Source organism: Thunnus thynnus, chromosome 10, assembly GCF_963924715.1.
Source record: "Thunnus thynnus chromosome 10, fThuThy2.1, whole genome shotgun sequence".
NCBI lineage: Eukaryota > Metazoa > Chordata > Actinopteri > Scombriformes > Scombridae > Thunnus > Thunnus thynnus.
The window spans coordinates 29171323-29192452 of record NC_089526.1 but is presented as its reverse complement, the minus strand read 5'-3'; the positions used below and the strand labels follow the sequence as shown (position 1 = coordinate 29192452).

Here is a 21130-nt window from a genome sequence, read left to right as displayed (position 1 = left end):
ATGAACCCTCCAAGGTTTTTTTTTAAACAAGACAGCAAAAATGATGAGAGCTAAGGGAGAGAAAAAGAACAGCAGATCCTGGAGAAAGTCCAAGAAAAGCAAAGGCGAGAACACATGTCCCACTTCTAAGGAAGAGCTTGATGAACAATGAAAGGCTTTGGGGTCATACCAGACATATTTAAGGTGGCTGTTGAGGGCCTGAGCAGACTTCTCCTCTGTAGGCAGGTACAGTTGTTTAGGAAGCTGCCATAGTCCTGCTCCATGGAGGATCCCTGTTAGAAGAGACACAATCATAAACATCAGCAAAACTGCCAGCTAACTTTGATCTGTGTTTGACAGAGTGTGTGTATTACATACATGCATATAAGTACTACATGCATTGATTCCATAATGCAGATAGGTACCATTCAAACTTAAATGTTACTTTGCTCATTTTAAACATTCCCTTCTCTGTCCGGTCACTACATGGACTTGGAAAAAAAATCCTGATCAGGATGGTTCAGCGTACATGTCAGAGTGAGTTCATAACCCGTGTGCGTGTGGTCAGTTTTCCTTCATCCCATTCTTGCTGTCAGCAGAGCGGCAGCAGCAGCGAGCCAGTGAAGTCATCAAGTAGTTAAACCAGAGTCATAAAGAACACAGTGAGCTCCATTAATGATGTCACTGCAGTGGTGCTCAACGCTGCTCAGCTCTGAGTGAGTGTTTGAAAGTGTGTGTGTAGATACAGTATATCCATGTGTTTTATATGAGAGGATGGAGTGTGACAGAATTATGACACAAATCAATGCAGTTGATCTCCCAATATTACCAGCAGATTGAATTTTTTTCTGCATATGTTGTTAGTGTGAGTGTTGATGTGTGTGCTGGTGAGTGTGTCTTTCTGTTGAGGCAGCACAGCTTTGTGAGCGCTCACGTGGATCCACGTGCATATGCAGACATTTGTGTGTATTAGTTCTGTTGAGCCTACAGTGCTCTGAAGGTCAGGTAGATCAGAGCCATCGCTCTTATATCGTTCACCTTGTAGGTAATTTATGTGCTGAAGCCGAGACCTGTTAGTGCCAACACACCACCGTCCAAACAACTCCACACACCTTAACAGCCTGTATGTTCATGGTTTCTGTGTATGTATGATTAGGCATATGAGTGTGTGTGTGTGTGTGTGTCAGGGGCTCTTTCAGCAGCTCTGTCCTGGGTCCTGCACTACTGAAAGTTGGCCTAGTAAACACTTGGCTGCTGCCTGGAGTCACAAGGAGAGAAGGGGACAGCCTGTCCATCCATTGATAGATTTACAGTGTTTCAGACATACTAACTCTGATTCATGTATGTGTTTATTACAATATAGTTGCCTGAGGCTGCTTGGAAAGTTTTACACAAGCCTTATTTGTTGAGTTGTCCTGAATAAATCTGAGACCTTGCAGCTTATTATTTGTGCATGGCCTCTCGTCACACTTCAGTTTACTGCTATGTTGCATTGATAGTGTGTACATGTGTGTTAGAGGAAAATTCTGGTTTATTTGAACCTAATGTATTTCCAATAAATGTGGCAGTCGTGGCTCTATGTTTCATGCTAACTTTGCTCTCTGCAGCTCCGTTATTGAGATTCAGACTGAGACTCGGGCGAAGGAAGCCTCATGTACAATGATGGTTATCAGGGCAACGTCAGTCAGCCTCCTACTGCTTTTGAAATAAACATGAATTGCTTCAAAAGTTTGTTTCTGAGCCTGAATGAAAGTCAACATGGGAACTAGCTGTCTGTAGTTTGCGTCTCTACATGACTTTGCAAATATAATTACTTCAGGTTATCTAAACACACTGATCAGTTCCTTGCCAAAAACAACTAAGAGACTATTAAAGACTATTAAAAAGCTATTAGCTTTCTACAGTTCCAGGAGTCACATAACATTTTATATTTATTCCTTTGGTGGACGCTTTTGTCCAAAGGGATGTTCTTAAACAGTTGGTATCCAAAAAGGGTTGGTCCTCGTGTTCATGTTGTGGGAACGTGCTTTTAACTTTTCTGTTTTGTTTGTGAACGATCATGTGCCATAAAAAAGGAAACATAATAAATTTACTCATCATCTTATTTTCTTCAAACCATCCTTAACTTACCGTATCCAGTTTGGGACACCAGCTCGGCTGCTCCTCCGATGGGCTTCGTGAAAACCCCCACGATGCCTTTCCCCACTCCAGAGATGACCCCTTTGGCTTTGCTACCAGCTGAGCTCTGCAACTCCCAGTTCCTTTGGAAGTTCTGCATGGGCTGGTCTACGATGCCTGCTATCGCTCCTGCAAGAACAAGATAGTCTTTGTTTTTAATTGATGTGCTTTGAAAAAAAAAAAAAAAAAAAAAAAAGACAGATAAGAAACTTAAAATGACAAAAAGCAAAATACACATATAGTTCACGACATCTGTGATTTTTCATTTCAGAGAGACATGGGAAACAGTATCCAAAGTTCCATAAATGGGAATCACACAGATTCAGACATGCTTTTGCCCTACAGAAAATATCTAAACATTCATTTTACATATGACACAGATGTTGTGATCAACAGGGTATCTCAGGAATTATAATCCGCTGTAACCCAGAGAGATGCAAGCAGCTGTTTGGTTTCAATGACGATATGCTCTGTATGTCTTTGAGTCTGATTTGAGACAGACTTGAGTTTTACTGCCCTGGGGGTGTTTATTGAGTCCCTGCTGTGCTGTCTCCACTGCTCGCTCTCATGGCTCTCTGTGTGATTGTGCACAGCACAGTGTGTGCGTGTGTGTGCCTCTTTGAGTGTGTGCCAATGGAAGGCAGATGAAAAGTGTGTGAGCAGTCTCTGTTTCCATACATATCGGGTGACCTGATGTTGAGGCAAGAGGGATCCTTTATTGGGCTTGATGATGAAAAGTTATTTAAAAAAAACAAACAAATAAAACCTACATAATTACTGCTAAAATCAAACAAAAGGTTATTAGTAAGTGCACTACTTGTAAAGACACTTACTTGCTGTAACCCCAAAATTGTTATTGTGTCCCTTCATGACTTTCAGAGTCTGGCTAACTACCCCTGGTGACTGAAAACACAACAGTATTGATGTCAATTGTTCCTGTCATTTGTACCATTCCTCATCTAAAACCACTGATTCTGTTGTTGAGAGTATGAATAATTATGTGGATAGTGAGTTGCGAGACACAGGAATAGATTTTGGATAATTCAACTACATTCTGATTTAGAGCTGTGACGACAAAGATGAGAAAAATATTACTATAATGTGCAGCAATATTATTAATCAGCAATCTTGAATCCAAAAGTAGATTTAAAATGTAAAATACAAGTGTAAGAATGGTGGTTACGTGAGATGTGTGTGTGTGCATGTGTTTATGAGCATATCCTCACATACCTAACAAGCTAATGCCGAGTCGTGACAGCCCCTGCCTCAGTCCATCCCCGAGGCTCTCTGGTAGCTGCCGTCTCCACTCCTCCTGCCTGGTGTAGTGCTCCTCATCCAGAGACAGACGGTCCATGTTCCTGGCCAGGCTTGTTGCTAAGTTGGTGATTGATGTCAGGGTGCCTGAACACAGATGGCCGTGTTTTAATACGATATTCAGTTTTCAATAACAATTTCAAACTATTACTTTATATTTGAGACCACAAATACAACTTTATGTGTGAAAAGACAAATTAACATTTTTGTGCTGTGAAGACATTCTGAACATCTGTGTCACCTTTTGAGATATGTTTGACAAAGGAGGTGGTCCCTCTGGAGACCCCACTGACGAAGGCTCCGGGTCCACGAGTCAGACCCTCATATGGCAGGCGGAAGAAGTCGGATACGCCGTTACCGATGCTCCGTACCAGGCTGGCAGGACTGCCCAGGATCTCCAAAGACCCCACCACCCAGCCTGAGTCAGAGAGAAACAACCACAAACACAGGATGGTTACATTCGGTGATGTTACACAGTGACAGAGATTTACACATGCACTGTGTAATCAATCTCACTAGTGTCAGATTTTTGCAGAGAATAAAGATTTTCTAAACTATTTTGGAGTACCTTGGATCTGATTTATTATAATGCTACAATAGGTTTCAGCTTAACCATCCTTCTCTCTGATTTTCTAGAGAATTTTGTCTTTTTTCAGTTTAGCTTCATAAGAAAATCTTGGACGGGAAGCAATATTTAAATAAGCAAAACTTTATTTCTATTATCTTTGGAGGTGACCACAGTGGTGTTATGAAACATAACTTGCAGAACATTCTGTATAATCCCACAGTCATTTGTTAAACTGCTGAAATGAGTTTTGTATTCAACAGAAATAAAAAGGAATACATCTGGAGCACCTGCTCTTAGGAGGAACATTCCATATACAAGCCCCTTGAGTAAACTCACTTTCTCAAGCCTTTACTTGCCAAAAGCAGTTTAGAGTGGGAGACTCTCCCAATAAAAACAACTTACAAAATGTTTTACATCACAATTATGTTTAACATTGTGTTAATTCCATCAGATTCCTTTCTCAAAAATACAACACAAGCACATATACATATATACACTCATGCACACAGACGTACACACTCCCGTATGAAATCATACATGTGCCACAGCTAGATTTACAGCCTCCTACTATCTCACCTCTCTCATTCAACCATAGAGTCCCCTTCAGATGGCATGGCTCATTGATATTTATGCGCTGACAATTGCATCACAAAAATCAAATAGCCATTTCTCAAGACGCCAGACCCGGCTCTGCTCTTATTCTCCGTCAATTTGCACTTGAGTGATGGACTTTAATGGTAGAAAATCAACTCCAGTGGGGCCTAGTGGTCGTTTCTGCTTTACATGGTCTCCCAGTTGTGGTTTTGGTAAAGCATAAAGTCCTGACAGGAGCTGATGTTTACAGGGCTGAGTCATGCTTTTAAACACACACACACACACTACCACACACACACACACACACACACAAGGCATATGCATAGATAGTGTATGCCTTTTAATATCCATAAGTCTGTCTGTGTGTAAATGTGGTACTGTACATCCTGAAGCTAATCAGTCCCAGAATGCAATGCTTCCCCCAACTCCATGATGACTCAGGAAGAGGAGAGTGTGGCGAGGTGACGTGTTGAAATACGAGCAGAAATGAGGGCTCTAACGAGAGACAGCGGGAAGGAAGCGTCCGGCCAGAACGGTGATTTCTGATGTGGAAATGACTGGGTTAAATCAGACCATGTGTGGAGGCTTTGACTAGACAGCAGGACAGCACAGGACAGGGGTAGGGAGGCTTTAGGGCCCGATAAGTCAGACTTAGACCTGGTGACCGTTCACAGACTAACCATAATGTCCTGCCAACACAAAGACTACGAACCATCAGTCAAACCTTATGATAAAACAATAAACTTTGACAATGAGAAAATCTAAATCTTTTCAGGCCTCCAGTGATTCACAGTCTTTTGCTTCCTGCAGCTCCATAGTTTTACTGCACTTTCTGCCACAAAGCAATGGGAGCCCCTGGGTGCAATCATATGGAAGGCTCAACCCTAGATTTAGTGAAAATAAATCATGGAATTTCTCACTTGAGCGCACACCCGGTTATTTTCCTGTCCATATCTGCCACAATTGTGACATGAAACCTACCACATACAGATTATGAATATGTGTCCCTGTGGTGTGAAAAGAAAAAGAAAGTGTATGCATTATCAGTTGGGTGTGAATATGTACAACACAACTCCCTCCAACCACTTGCGTACCGGCTCTGAAGAGGGCTCCAGCAGCATAGTGCATGGCCAGAGCGTGGACCAGTTGTCTGGCTGTGGTGCAGAGCGGCCCTCTCTCGAACAGGGAGAAAGCGAGAGGAGTGTGGTCTGAAGCGATGTACAGCTTCAGGGAGGCATGGATGCTGACCAGCAGGTTGACCGGTTGGATGGTCAGCCTCTGCAGCCTCACGGGGTGGACCAACGCCTGTGTCGACTGAAGAACCTGGATGACATTTAAAAGAGTGTTATTATAAGAGAGGAATGTAAAAAAATAATAAAAAATGATTATTCATCTTATGCCTTTAAAAATACAGCACAGACATACATTACTTTATAATACATAGAGATAATGGCTAAATTAATATCACAATTATCTTGTATCTCACACATTATTTTCTAACATAACAATATGAGCTTAACATGTGACAAATCAGTAACAGTATTTGCTTTTTTTGTATCACATCGTCCATCTCTCTTCTCATCATTAGAAATATTACAAAGATGTGAAAGATCGGCTAAATTTAAGCAGTAGTTTAAACATTTTTACAGCAACAGAACAAGACTGCTGGAAATGATTTGTAGGCATGTTGTTAGACATAATGAGGTTGAATGGTACTTCCTGTATGTCTGGCCTGAGCTGAATGTACCACTGTGGTAATAATACACTGAGAATGCTGTGACTAAACCAGAGAACATTCAGCTTCTTTGGTGCCTAAATTAAAACATTATGTAATGAACAGTGCACCTGCTCGGGGAGAATGGGAGCTGATCCAGGCTCTCTACTCCTCTGGGTCTCTGCTGTGGCTGAGGCCAGGGCAGTGTCAGGGATGTAGGTGTGGAACAGGGTCTTAATGTAGTAAACAAAGGTGTCTTCGAGGTAGACTCTGGCAGGCTGGAGCTGGAAGCTGACCTAAGGAGAAAGCACACAAAGCTGTTACGAGAACTGCTGATTCATGATTGCTTTCAGGTGTCTAAGGGATTAAGTCTTTTTTTTGCAAACAGCAAACATCAAGCTGTGTAAGAATCTACAGCTTAATTACAACGCAGAGTTACATAAAACTTTAGCAGCCCCTGAAATGATCCTATCCCAGCAGCAATACAATGGAGTAAAGATAAACTACACAATAAACTAACAAAGACTAAATTCTCTAAAGTATATTTATGTCCCTGAGCAAACTTTGCTTGTACTAGGTCACTCTGTCAATAAGTTGTTGCTAGGTGGTTATGAGGTTTTAGGTAGTTGCTACAGTATAGTACTGCATGGTTGCTAGGATGTACTAGCAAACAGTCATAAAGGTAGTTCCTAAAGTGCTCGTAGTAGAAGTGCATCAATAAAAGCTGAAGAAACAGGAAAAAAATTAAAATTTCAGCAAATGTGCAGGACTTTAAAGTGACAGCAGCAGAGCCAACAGCAACAAGGAAAATGAAATTAAATGAAACAGGACTGAATCCAACCTCCTCCACAGTGCATCTGTCTCCAGCCAGTGTTATCCTCAGCTGGAGGAAACAAGAGTGTTTAAACTCTTCCAGGAGTTCAGGAGACTCAGAGGGGTTGGCATCGCTGCTCCACTGAACCCCGGGCTCAGCTCCTCCTCTCTGCTCCTGGCAGAGCAGCACGGGGAAGTGGAAGCTGGCTCGGTTATACAGCTGGTTGTCCACTTGCAGACTGGAGCAGTATACTTCGATCAGGGAGGCGCCAGGCATAAGAGCAGATATGGGTGCTGCACCCACTCCAGGGTCGATGGTCAGCTCTGGGGGCAGGAAGGTGGGTGCTGGAGACAGGCTGAGCAGCAGTTTGGTTAACGTGAGTCTCAGCAGCTCCACAGAACCAGAGGGGCTGGTGATGTCATCACTCAACACCACGCTGGCCTCACTCAGGAGGACTCTAAAGGACAGCTTGGTAGACCTGAACACAAAACAGAAGTTATTAGTTTAAAGTATGATAGTTAGATAAATAAAGACCAGGAATGGTTTTCACTGACGCAAGTCTAGCAATTGTTTAAGCTGTTTAATTTTATTTTCCTTTTTTGCCCTCACATCTCCATGTCAAACATATCTTAAGTCTCAACTAAGCGTGTGTGTCATTATTTTGATTATTTGCAGAGAATAAAAAGAGATTGAACTAATTAATCTTGTCCTGTTGATGTTTCATGAGTTTCCTACTACCAGTACACCAGAACATTAACAAAGATCATTGACTGAGGTAATTTGTTTACATTTACCTAATATATGATTATATTAATTTCCTGTTTTGCCAAAATGACAAAGCAGTTAAGTGTTGATGTAATGGAATAAAGCTGTAATGCGATGTTCTACTGTACAACTAATTTCACTCATGACAACACGAGGGTTTTATTGCCCTCCTGTGGTGAAAACGATGCCTGTTTCTTCATGTTTGGAGTCTAGTAACGACTGCTGCATGAAAACATTGCTGTTAACAATAATCACAAAGCAATTTGAAGTCAACACAATAAAGGGCGCATGGGTAGATACCTCGAGGTTAGGAAGAACAACATGCACGGATGATTTCTTAAGATTCAAATATGTAAGGAGCATAAAACAACAACAATCAAACCACTGCCTGTGCACACGTACCTGCTGTGCTGGCTGATTACTGCATCCACGCTACCCTCTGGTGCCAGAGACAGAATCAGTGTTCCTCTCTCATACACCACGTCTATGTAGAGACAGCCAAAGCCTGGCAGGAACACCACCTGAACAACAGCAGAATACAGATATGTGGTGACATTGTTGATTAATACACTTTTTCAAACAGCTATGGACAAAGTGAACACACTCATTTTCACCTTGAATAAACTTCGACATGTTAACTTTACCCATTCATAGCTCAGCGCTCTTTCCACTGTTCTGTGCGTGTAAGAGCATGCGTGTGTCTGACTTTAACCTCCACCACTCCAAGTTCAGCATGATCAGCCACTCATGTGACGAAAGGAAGCAGATCCCTGCTGAACACTTCGCTGAGCAGTCATAACAAGTCTGACCTTTGACCTCTCACCCCTAGCACAGAGGTCAGACGAGGACCTCACAGTAACCAGAGATACACCACCTCGGCCTCAACCCCAACCTGCAGCTGGCTAGACACAACACTAAACATTACACGCACAGCTCCTTAACATCTTGCTAACCCCACACTACTTCACTGACCAGACCAAAAATACTTACGCTGGCTCTCTACTCGACCCCACTGGGCACACACACACACACACACACACACACACACACACACACACACACACACACAAAACACAGTTGAAGTAAAATTGTATGAACAAGCTTCATACAAACCCTCAGAATTAATTTTACACTTAAGATGCCAAGGTGATCAGTCAAGATGCCATTTGTTTTTCATAACAAAGATAGTTTTGGGAAACTATAAAGGGAAAATTAGGGTTCACAGGGATCCCTTCCAGTCATCATGTATCTGGCTGTTATTAGTCAGTTAAAGTCCAATCACTACAAGGCTATAATGGGACTATTCTTCTTTGTGCATAAGCAATGAACAATGAACTCTGGCTCAATCTAACTGCCAAGTGGCTGTTTCAAGCACCGATTTGTTATCACTGGGAGATGTGAAGTTCTTGAATGTGCATCAGTTGTGATTAAATCTTCCTGACAATGAAAGCTCTCAGGAGGAGCACTTAAAGGCAATTTTTGTGTTGAAATAACAAGTACGGAAGAGATTTATCCATGTGTGTGAAGAAAGGTGATGGAAATTAAGTGTTATGACCTTACACTTAGTCATTAAAATCTACTAAGAAATAAACAAAAGGTAAATGTACGATATATATTGTGTTGGATGATGTGACCTGCCATCACATGAGGGACAAGTTCCTGACATGTTTACACCTCACCCTACCTACAAGCATGCTTTTACCTGAGTGCCGGGGCAGTTGATATCTATGCTGTCAGTCCAGTCTGTAGTGCTGTGGTCTGAGGTGGTTTTCAGCAGCAGCGTGGGCAGCACCTCTCTCTGCCTGCAGTCAGGGAAACTGGAGAAGTGGTGGTAGAGCTCATGATGCAGGGAGCAATTAGCAGGCAGAGGACGACAGTGCACCTCAGTCCTTGGAGTTTCTGTAAAAGAGCAGATAATTGATAATTGTAATCCCCCTCAAAAGTTGGTCAGAGAAAAGGGAGCGAGATGTGAGGAGAGCAGTCAAGTCCTGTCAGTCCGTCTCTTCCTACCTTTGACATTTTCCTTAAGCAGCAGTGGGATAGGACACTTGTTGTGGATCAGCATCCGAGGACAGGGGTCCTCATTCAGAGTGATATATGTCACCCCAAGGTGCTCCTGATACGTCAGTACTATTGCTCTGAAATACAAATACATAGAAATACAACTAAACAAAGCCATAAATAAATAGTCCAAAGACAGCTTATATCCCAACCTCCTTCAAACCAAACACAGATAAGAGACCACACACCCACCCACAGGTCAAACATCAAATTACTGATATGTCCATTTTCAAATCTCTGAGGTGCATCCATGGGCAGAGCCCTAACTAAGCATGGGAACTGACAGACTGCTACTCTGTGTGTGTGTGTGCGTCTCCATATTTGTGTTTCTGTTTGTGTGTGTGTTTGGCTGCACATCTTCGCACACACAGTAAATTAGAATAAGCTGGCCGGTCAAACACCAGAACACAAGGGTGTATCTGCAAAGAAAATATGAAATATACTCATTGGCCCATTTACTGTGAATACCCTTTCAATGTGTTTTGGTAATTGGAAGATGAATTAGATTTTTACTAGCCCTACTCTAGGACAGAAGATTTAAGAGTAAAATAAAGACAAAAAGACTGAAGAAAAGAAAGAGAGAAAGTAAATAAGACAGAAAGAAAGTCATGAGACAGGCTGAAAGGAATCAAGAGCACAAAACAAGCAGAGAGACTGACAGTGGAAATGTTGAGGGCATTTCTCCTTTTGCTTCATCGCCAGGGTTTAACAAGCTGTGACCAGTTACAGTGCCTCCTCGCTTTATGTCCTGTGCCAGCTTGGGTTTGATACCCTGCTCTAAATGGACTGTTGCTGCCAGAAAACCACAAATGCTCCAGTTCACCCACCTGCTGCTCAGGCCACCCCCAGAGTCTGGTTCCCCAGGAACCGATAAACTCTGCCTAGGGAAGTCTGGTCGGATGGGAGCAGGGAGGCTCCATGCTGTAGATCCAACTCCGGCATCAGGCCTGGGAAATGAGCTGAAGAGCATGTGTTTGAGCGGCAGAGGGAACCCCACCTTTCCCTGCTCACTGGTTTGGAGGAGGTCCCAGCATGGCACTGAGCAGGGTTTGGCCAGGGATGACTCTTCACAGGGCACCAGGGTGAACACTGCTGTCTCTGGTATGTCACAGGTCTGGGCAAAGGACATGATATAAACATCATAAGGAGGGATGAAAAGGAAAGAAAACAAACCAGGAGAGGAGAGAGAAAATAAAGTAAATTTAAAAAAAAAAAAAGAAGAGGGAGGCAGATTAGGAGGGAAAGAATATAAAAGATTTTATAGAAGAGAAGATACAACAAAAAAGATATGAGGTGCGGAGAGAGAATGAGAATACGGGAGGAGACAAGTTGGATAGGATAGGAAAGGATATGAGATGGGACATTGAGTGGAAAAAGCAAAGAAAGAGAGACAGCTAAGAAGATGCAAATGATTACAACAAAAGATACATGGTAAAACCACATTGTTATTGTATTCTCTTCTTTCTCCCACTGAGCTTAGTGCTAAATTGGTAGCAGAGAAGCCCTGCTGTGCTGGTTTAGCAGCCAGTGAGCAATGAGTAGTAGAGGACTATAGGGATTAGGCACTAAGCATGATGAATAGTCAACTAGAAAGACATTCCTAGCCTTGTTTGTGGTCTGTGTTATTGTTAAGCTCATCGCCCACTATTTAGTTTTTTTTAAGCCCCTTTTTTAAAAGGTTTTTCAGTCAATTAGTGGCAACTGGCAAGCTCTGCCATCCTTCTTTAAGGGGATCTGAAAGCTCGTAAAATGACATCACTACATTGTTGCTCTCTTTGGGGACATGCAGTAGATGAAAGCGAGAAGGGAAACCTGCATCCAATTCTGGGTGTTTGTCTTATGTCCCTATGAAGTGCCATTGCCACATGGTGAGAACAGTGGAGGGAGAGAAGGGGGGGGCAACATGATCTGATGGAAAACGGCTTGCTACATCCCTGCAATGTGTATGTGTGGTAGTAGTGGGTCGGTTGGATGGATGTGTGTGAGTAATGTGCGCAGGGAATATACAGTATGTGTGAAGCTTCAGCAGGACGGGACAGACATGATGCAGGGCCATACACATACAGTACCGGTCAAAGGTTTGGACACACTTTCTCATCCAAGGGAATGGGAAGATGTGTCCAAACTTTTGACTGGTACTGTACATGAAACACACACACAGGCCTTATGGTTATGAGGTCGCAGTATGAAACTGAAGTTATGGGTCCAGTAAGTTTAAGAAAGTTGGAGCTAGCAGTTATGCTGGTAAAGACTAGGCAGGTATTATGATATATAAATGTAATACTGTAATATTTTGCCTCTTTAGCTCCAGCACTGTGCCAGCACAAGCTGTTGTTTTATAAATTTAAATAAAGGTGGGGGAAAAAAAAAAATCTGTATTTTTGAACTTCATATTTTGCCATGCAAAAAAAAAGTTGAACTGATTGACATTTAATTAAGTCAAAGAAGAGATCCTTTGTACTCTTGTGAAACTTCCTTTGAGTCATTCTGCTGAGGTTTACTTATTGCAGGTTTGTGTTCATTGCAGTCTGAAAACAGTGTGACTCAGAGAAAAAAAACTCAGTTCAGTCCATAGAGACAGAAAAGCCTGTTCAACAGAGCATTTACGCATATTACCTGGTCATCATTTCCCAGTGCATGGTCCGTCAGCAGAGGCCTGTATTGTATTGTGTAAGGAGTGTTGTTGACTAGAATTGTTCTGTCCTCTATCTGTAGGATCTGGATGCCATGTCTCACCACAGACGACACGCAGAACTGACACAGCTACAGAGGAAACAATAGACACTGAGATGTCAGCCATAAATGGTAAAAATGTTTTTATTACTTGACAGATCTGGATATTAGGCTCATCTGGTGAGATAAAGAGGAAATAAAAATGTTGCAGTGATCAAATACACAGTAAAAAATTATGTCTGTTTTCCATAAACCACATTGTACTGCATTGTAGTACAAAACAATTTCATGGTACCCACTATGGCCTTAATATAAAATTAAATTAATTTCAATAACTACATGTCACTGAAGTCAGAACTAAAGTTTTATTCCTTCCTGGTTTGTTTTTTTCAGATCAGTATACTTCTTGTCACTAAATATCTTATTGGCAGAAAATTGCAACATTGAATAAAAACAACAAAAAATGTTTGTTTCCATCTTTCATGCAAATCTTGTTGATAGATTCATTTGAAGCTCCTTTTCCAATGTTGCCATAAAATGATATATGTAAGGTATTTAATGCTTGCTGTTTATTTAGACATTTTACTAGTAGCTACTACTTCCAAGGCACTAAACAATTTGATTTTAACTACAGTTCAAAATGTTGCAGAAAAACAGCTGACTTGGGCTATACCTGACTTGGATCAGATTTGGCTTTTCAATACAAAGATTCAACTATTCGTTCATTTTTCATATACACTATCTGGCAATCAGAAAATCCATTGGCATGAGTTTTAGTGATGATTTTGACCATATTCACATAGTCAAATGTAACAGAGTCATGGGAACATATTTTTGAGCATTTAAAATCAATAAAAGACAGCTGCATATGATGCAAGATTTGAGTTGCGGCCTATTTGAATTGCCGACATATAATGTCGGGCTACCATATGGATTTGTTGGAATAACGAGACAGGCAGCACACATGTATTTCTGTTTAAATCAAGCTCTTATAGCCTGTTTTATACTTTAAACATTAAAAACAACATGTAAATGAATAATAGCTTCTCTGGTCAGTTAACCAACAGCGCATGTTGTTTCTTTTTTAGCAAGCGCGCCAGCTAGCCCTGGAATATAAAAATATATTTATGATTCCCCTTATTTGTAATTCCTCATTGAAATATTATCCCTGTGCATTTTTATAATGCACACTGACTGACAAACAAAGAAGACTGTTCGTCTTGAAGAATCTCAGTTGACTGAGGGGTCTCTGACAGATGATTTCAACTCGACTTTCAGGGGGCAGCCCTATAGCTGATGACTAAAAAGAGCTAAAACTGCCATGTAAGTCAACAGACACATCAGGATGTGTAAAATACATTCTGACATATTGCTACAAAGTGCCCCATTAAAAAAAAACAGTTCTGGACTTCCACTGAGAATTCAATAAATTACGCAACTTTCCCTGTTTGGAATACACTATTTCAAAATTCATGACATTCAATGAGCAGTAGTGAATGTACAGTATATCATATAAGTTTTAAAGTTATATAATACTCTTCCTACTTCCTATAATACTCTATCTAATACTAAAACTCAAACTTCTTCCCCTCACCTTCTGCTTGCCAGGGAAGGCTCCCAGGGTGATGTCGGCCTCGACATATCCCTCCTCATCCAGAGTGACTACCTCTGAGCCTGAGCCCTCTTTCCATCGAGGAGAAGTCAGGTCGTGGACCAGTTTCAGTGCTGTCGACTTGTGGACGGTGTTAGTGTGAGCCCAGTAGATACCAATCTGGAAGGCTTCCTGGAACGTGGGAAACGAAAGAAACGGAGGGGAGAGAGAGGGAACAATGAGTGGGTGAGAATGGGAGAGTGGGAATCAGTGCTCAAATTATTGTCAATTACATCAGGCACTATTACTATTTGATTGCATTTTGGAAATGGTCACATGCTAGGGTCAGCTGTGGCTTCACTTCCAACAACTCAACTCAGTGTCCCTGATGGTGTACATGTTCCCTGCATAGAATTTCAAATAGTCTTGGCAAATAAAGAGTTTATAACTTCCATTACTGTTGACTTTGTTAGAAGAGCATAATTTAGATGCCCTACAGATGCCTAAGTGACACGCTGTTCATCTGGCTCATGAAACATGCTGATCAAACACCAGTCTTCTCCCATAAACCGATCAACTGTGAGTCCCAGCTGAGACCAAGTCTTCTCTCCACTTGTCGTGGTTTGATAAATAGCAGGGTGCTATGGAAACAATGCTTTATTTGTTTCTGTTTCACAGACTATTACACATTTACAACTTTTTATTTTGCTTTTTTGTGTTGAACCGTATCAACACTTGTTCTTTGATATGCTGCCTTCCTGCTTAGTTAGTGGCAGAGAAATCTGTGTATGTGTGTGTTATGTTCCACGGGGGAAAACCATCTGCAGACCTCTTCTTCTGATCTCAGAAGCCAGTGAGAAGACATGCTTATAGGATACAGTGACAGAGCTTGGCTGCGGATAAAGACTTAGGCAGGGAATATTGTTGTAATGCAGCTCTGGTGAATGATCTCAGGTTTTGTACTTATTAGTCAAAACTGAAATGAGAAGAGGGATGGTTTCATAATGAAGGCTAGCCTGCCATGAAAAGAAAGACTTCCTGGTCTTGATCTACAGACAAAATATATCTTCAGTGCAATAGGAAGATCATAGTAGATCATACAATGCCAAAAATCTGGAAAGTCTAGTCTATTAATGTCTTTCAGAATCAAACTAGTTTTGAACTAATAGGAAACTATTGAAAGTTGACATTCTTGTAATATGAATCCTTTGATGTAGCATATTAAATAGTGTGTAAGTATTATATAAAAAATGTACGTGGTGTAAAAAAAAAGAACAGAAAACTTCAACATATACTTAAAGTGGCACTGCACTGATTTTACATATAAAGTTCAGTTTAGTTGTCATGAGGAGTACTACTCATCCTGTTATACATGGTATGTGTATAATGTCTTGCGTGGCTCTAGAGAGAGATTTCTTAAGTCAGAGAAAATAAATAAGGGCCACTTCACAAACTGGAGGTGAGGGCTGTGCCTGAATTCACTCCTTTAGTGTACTATATTTACCTTCTGCCTTTTTTTGAGTGTCCGCATTCTAGTTATGTAACTTTATCCACTGTATAGCGCCCTCAAAAATTCCACAATAGAATGAAAAAAACAGCGTTCATGTCATGTACGCTACTTTCTACTAACAATCCCACAATACAATGCCCCGAATTTTATAGATGTGAAATTTACAGTTGTGCGACTCCACAGCTGTCAGTGATTATGCTAAATGATGATGATTAGTAAGTGTCTGAAATTTCAATTTACTGCTCATTATGGAGTTAACTACTGAGTGTCTATTATACAGGGAGTAATCAGTGAGTGAATGAGGGAGTGATTTCAGACACAATCATGGGAATTTAAGAGGCAGTGGGAAGTATAGATGCTGTTGAGTTGACCTCTTGACCTCTGCAGCTTTGATTATTAGCATTCTTTTTTTTTTAGTGTTTTCTCTTCTGGGTACACGTACTGTAGATGGCACCCTACCTTGAAGTTGGGTGGTACAATAACCTTGCCAGCTGGTATCTGCAGTACGATGGTCTCTCCCTCAAAAAGCCAAAGGTCCCATTGGGAGTGGTTGGCCAGCAAGGCCCAGGGCAGCAGCTCCACCAGCAGGGTGTTCAGGCCAGACTTCCAGCAGGATAACTTCACCTGCATGGGACTGTCCCACTGGGCAAGGGGCTCCAGCACTGACCTGTGGAGGTAGAGGACAAATCACTCTAGTAGCATCAGATTATGGGAATTTGATTTTACTACAGCGGCTGATTGGCATGTATAAAAGAGACAGATAATAGAGAGTGATCCACTCATACAGAAAGAGCCAGTGGAGTAAAATGCATACATACATTTTTAAGCATGAGTGAACTGACTGGGAATTAAACCTGCAACCCTGACAGTGTTGATGTCTTGCTCTATGTAATGCGCTAAACCAGATGACAGCCAAGCAAGCCGACATGCTGATCAAATGTCTACTGTGCTGAGCTTGTTTCTTATTTAAGCCGGGGCAGTAATGCTATGGGACTGTAAACACTTCACCCTAGACACATAGCCATAATGACATATATATAGACAGAGAGACAGACACACAGCTACCTGTAATGCAGTATTGATAAACAACTATTATTGTCAGATCAGCTTGGTAATGAACCCATTTTGCTCAATCACCAGGGTTAAGGATATCATTTCCGCTTTCTGCTTGGCTGTGGGCTTGTTTTACACACTGCCAAATATAGAACACACTTAAACAGGCATTTAAATGTCTTATAAAAACAAACAATTCTTATACTTGTTATACTACACAGACCATTAACACACTGACAGGCTATACAAATACAAAGAAAGAAACAGTCTGCAAACAAGTTATGCAATACAAACAGATACAGAGAATAGTTGACAAGGCATCTGGGAACACACATGGGCATGTTGAGACACAGACAAACAGGCAGACAGACAGAGAAACACACAACCATTTTTCCACCAATCCACTGACACAGCAGTCATTTCACGGTAATCATGGTCTTGTGAGCCCTAAACAGCGCTGAGTGCCAGAAGAGAGCCAAACAAACAGTTCTCTCAGACTTACTCTGAAGTTCAAAGCCATCAAAAGCGACCCAATCTTCCCTCTCCCCCAAGGCCGCCTCGACTCTCCTCAACCCACCTTAAAGTATCTAACTTGTCACACACCCAAAGACTCCTGCTGTGAAACTGACCAAAAAAGAACTGGGGATAGTTATTCTTTAACATTTACTGGTGTTTGTATTTGTGTGTGTTTAAATAAGGCATTGACCTCAAGGCTGAGGGCAGCTAAGTGCAGAGCTCATAAATCACATTACAGAGCTCACAAAAAGGTAATTGAAAGAAATGTGCTCAGCAGCTTCTGTCAAAACCCTCCAACCTTGGAGTTAAGGGGTTTCAGAAGTGTGACTTTTGAGAAGCACACACACACACACACACACTCCAACCACTACAAGATGTTTGTTTAATGATTGTGGAGGTGCCCCTCTGCCATTAAAAATTCTACAGAGAAAGAAAAATAACATTTACCACTTTCAACTTCCTCTGCCACTTTAAGACAAAATATTTACACACTCCCTGCCAAGGAGTTCAGTTGATTTGGTTTCTCCACTGTGCCAGAGAGATTGAACCGTCTTTCCAAATAGCAAACAGTATCACTGTTATCAGCATTGAAGAAAAATATACAAATTAATCTGTGGCTTTCACTTGCTGTCCAAGTTCTGAGTATGTTTAGAGAAAGCAATCAGTGCTATTAATTCACTAATGGCACTTTTTCCCCTCTTCCTCTTACTATATTTCCCTTATGTTGCTTTACATAACGTAGTGAGACTTCTGGGTTACAGACAAACTACCACTTTCCATGATGGGAAATGTGCTTTGGCCTTGGGCTTTTGTTTCACAGGGATGGATCATAGAGAAGAGAGAGCCCTGACTGACAGAGAAACCCAACACCAAACCAGTGCCTCCACTGAGATGCAGTGTGTGTGTGTGTGTGTGTGTGAGACATTTAAAGGTGAGCGATGTGTATGGCTGTGTGCGTATGTAAGTGTTATGAGTGTGTACACACATGTGTTGGGTAACAATCTATGTGTGTGTGTGTTTGCGTATGTATAGAGAACAGAGAAACCCAGGCAGAGAAACCCAGGCAACCACAGGCAGACATATGGCCCACATGTCCAGCAGATCCACTGGGACTCTTTGTAACTCGGAGCCTGTGGGAGAGCATGTGGCTACGTCTTCTACCGCTGCTATCAAGATGTGATTGCTTTGTGACAAAAGATGATTCCCAGAGTGACATTTGCGGACAGATTCACATGTGCATACTGCCCGACAGTATACGTAAACTCATGCGAGAGCCACGTAAACACACATGCGCATCCATACACATATATGCAGGATACATACTGTACGCTCTGCAAACCTGTGCCAAGTTTTAACTGGATGCAAGGCCCTGTGACTTGTGTGAGAAAGTTAGACTGTGACAGAGTGACTAAATCTCCGGTCTGTGGGGATGGCAGTGGGATGCCTGCTAACGTCTGATGCATGGTTCAGCATTGTCTTTGCAGTTAACCGTTTTATTATTTGAACAAAGACTCAGCAATAAAGAAAAGCCTCCCTCATTAAAGACTCTCTTGCACAACGCTGTGCTTTGAAGAGGGATGCTGTATGAAGCTTACGATTTAAAAAAACACACTGGTGGGTCTTCGATGAAATTTTTGTTATGAAATACTCACAGCCAAATTTAATGCTTACCACAAAAGTGCTATTATAAAAAGGAAAAATAATACATGCTGAGTTATTAGAGAGGATCATGAGGTGTCATGGTGTCTTGGGGAGATGACGGCTTGGACACTCATCATGTTGCAAGTGTGAATCAAGTGTGGCTCACAACTTGCGTTATGACTCATTATTTCTCCATGCTGCCTTGCGTCACCTTGTTCTTCCATGGGCTCCTCAAGATACTGTTTCAAAGAGTCCCATAAAAAGATGACCATTTTTGACTTACCACATGTGTACTTAACCTTTATAGACTCATAAACGTTTGTTGTACACCTTCCAGTAGCTTTAGCTACAAAGGCATGTTCTCACAGTTTCAGGGCACTGAAGATACAACAACTAAAATGAGTACCTGTCAGTATCTTTGGTGACATAAGGCCACGGTGGCTCAGTGGAGGTCTTCGGACCATAGAAGTCGGCCAGGATGTGTTCCACGTTGTCCTCATTTCCACTCTTGTTCACTATCTGTTTGATTAGGCTGGTGGAGATTGGTACAGCGCAGTGGGAAGCATCTTCATCCTCCCTGAGGGATGAAACACAAACACAAATTCATTACAGATTTCTCTGGGAAGACCTGTGATGCATGTGTTCATTTGTCTATGTCAGATTTTGTAACAATTTCAGTTTGCAATGGATACTTCACAAGAGATATATATTCACCGGGATTCTAAACAATGTGCCATCTTGACCCAAGAATGTGCAGTTCCTCCTGCCAAGGAGGCACTGTACCAGCTGATATCACTTATCTTGATTATCTCCTCCTCTGTGGTGGATGTGTGATAAGTGATTGCTTGAAATGAAATACTCTTAGGGTCACAAAGGCACATGGTTCTTAACCACTGCTGTGTATTTTGTCAGCAAATCTGGCTTGGAAGCATGTTTACTTATTCTATGCCAGAAACAATTCAAACATATTTTTGGCTGGACCGCAAAAATGGGGCCAGCCCTATCAATGTGAATGTCTGTCCCTGACTGACTGAGTGACTGACTGATGAAGTTATGTATGGTGTAACTTCATCACTCGTCTCAGCCAAGTGTCGCCACTTCCTGTATCAATCATTTCAGATTAAAAGCCCTCTGGCGTTTCATACACGGTCTAGCCATATACTAGGTTTTGACCTAGTCTTGTTTATTTCAGTATAGAACAAGACATCTCTTGACAGCAGCTGACTATTCCTATTGTTCTGCTCAGTACAACTAAAGTGACCCCCGGTTAAACTTGCTTTTACCCTAAAACCTCGAAGAGCCTTGAATCTGCCTTTTGTTTTGGATTTTTTTTCCTGACATGCAGTCTTGCCTTATAAACACTACTTCAAAAAGATCATAGAAAAGCTAAACAGCAGTAAATAATCCTATTGGATACCTCAGCCCCAGACACTGGTCAATTATGGCTTTGCAACATGAAGAAAAAAATAACTAAATCCAAACACTGTAATAGCTTCTCCTCTTTCTCTGGGCAGCATCCAGTTCCACTTGGCTAAAGCAAAGCAGCCCCCTTACCCCAGAGCAGCAGTTTATTAATAGAGCCCATTGTGCTATAAAAGGAACTCAGGGGCTATTGCTTATGGATCTGGGGCAAGACAGAGGAGAGGGACAAGGTGTTGACAGGAAGCTTTTCATCCAGAGCAGTTCCTGAGGGGGGATACTGGAAGAGGCTTCTGATTGTAACCCTCAGTTTTCTAATGTGGTGGCCTATATGAGGAGAGCAGGACATAACGGTTTTGGTTAAGACTTGTCTGTGTCTCTTGTGTCGCAGACCGCAACTCTGCTCTCTACCTCGTCCATTAGAGGCCACAACTATGTGTAATTACAGGAAGGAAAGATGAGCTGTTGACCAGCGAACATTCAAGATTGGATCCGTCCTAGAGGTTTGGGGTTTGGGGGACTGGTGTGCATGTGTGTGTGTGTGTGTGTATACAGTATATGTGTATGTGTGTGAAGGTACGTTTACAACTGTGGCTTGTAGTGTGTGTGTGTTTGTGAGGATGGATAGGGATGAGGGATGGATTGAGTTGGGGGGACAAGGGAGGGGGGTATGTAAGTTTGTGCGGTGAGAGGCAGTTTAGGCAGGGGACGCATCGTAAACACAAGAAGCATTGTGGTTG

General features: G+C 41.8%; 1 protein-coding gene across 3 annotated transcripts in view; it reads right to left on the bottom strand.

The window, feature by feature from the left end:
- LOC137191923 (intermembrane lipid transfer protein VPS13B-like) overlaps positions 1–21130 on the bottom strand; it is a 343015-nt gene that overhangs the window by 3410 nt on the left and 318475 nt on the right. For all 3 annotated transcript variants that reach the window (XM_067602417.1, XM_067602414.1, XM_067602415.1), the window contains exons 51-65: positions 19378–19548; positions 16221–16428; positions 14255–14443; positions 12604–12750; positions 10815–11101; positions 9937–10064; positions 9629–9825; positions 8329–8447; positions 7189–7639; positions 6479–6643; positions 5728–5956; positions 3713–3889; positions 3388–3558; positions 2110–2286; positions 170–272 (exon numbers count right to left, since the gene is read on the bottom strand). In XM_067602417.1, coding sequence (XP_067458518.1) covers positions 170–272; positions 2110–2286; positions 3388–3558; positions 3713–3889; positions 5728–5956; positions 6479–6643; positions 7189–7639; positions 8329–8447; positions 9629–9825; positions 9937–10064; positions 10815–11101; positions 12604–12750; positions 14255–14443; positions 16221–16428; positions 19378–19548 — 2919 coding nt within the window. The remainder of the gene's footprint in view (positions 1–169; positions 273–2109; positions 2287–3387; positions 3559–3712; positions 3890–5727; positions 5957–6478; positions 6644–7188; positions 7640–8328; positions 8448–9628; positions 9826–9936; positions 10065–10814; positions 11102–12603; positions 12751–14254; positions 14444–16220; positions 16429–19377; positions 19549–21130) is intronic.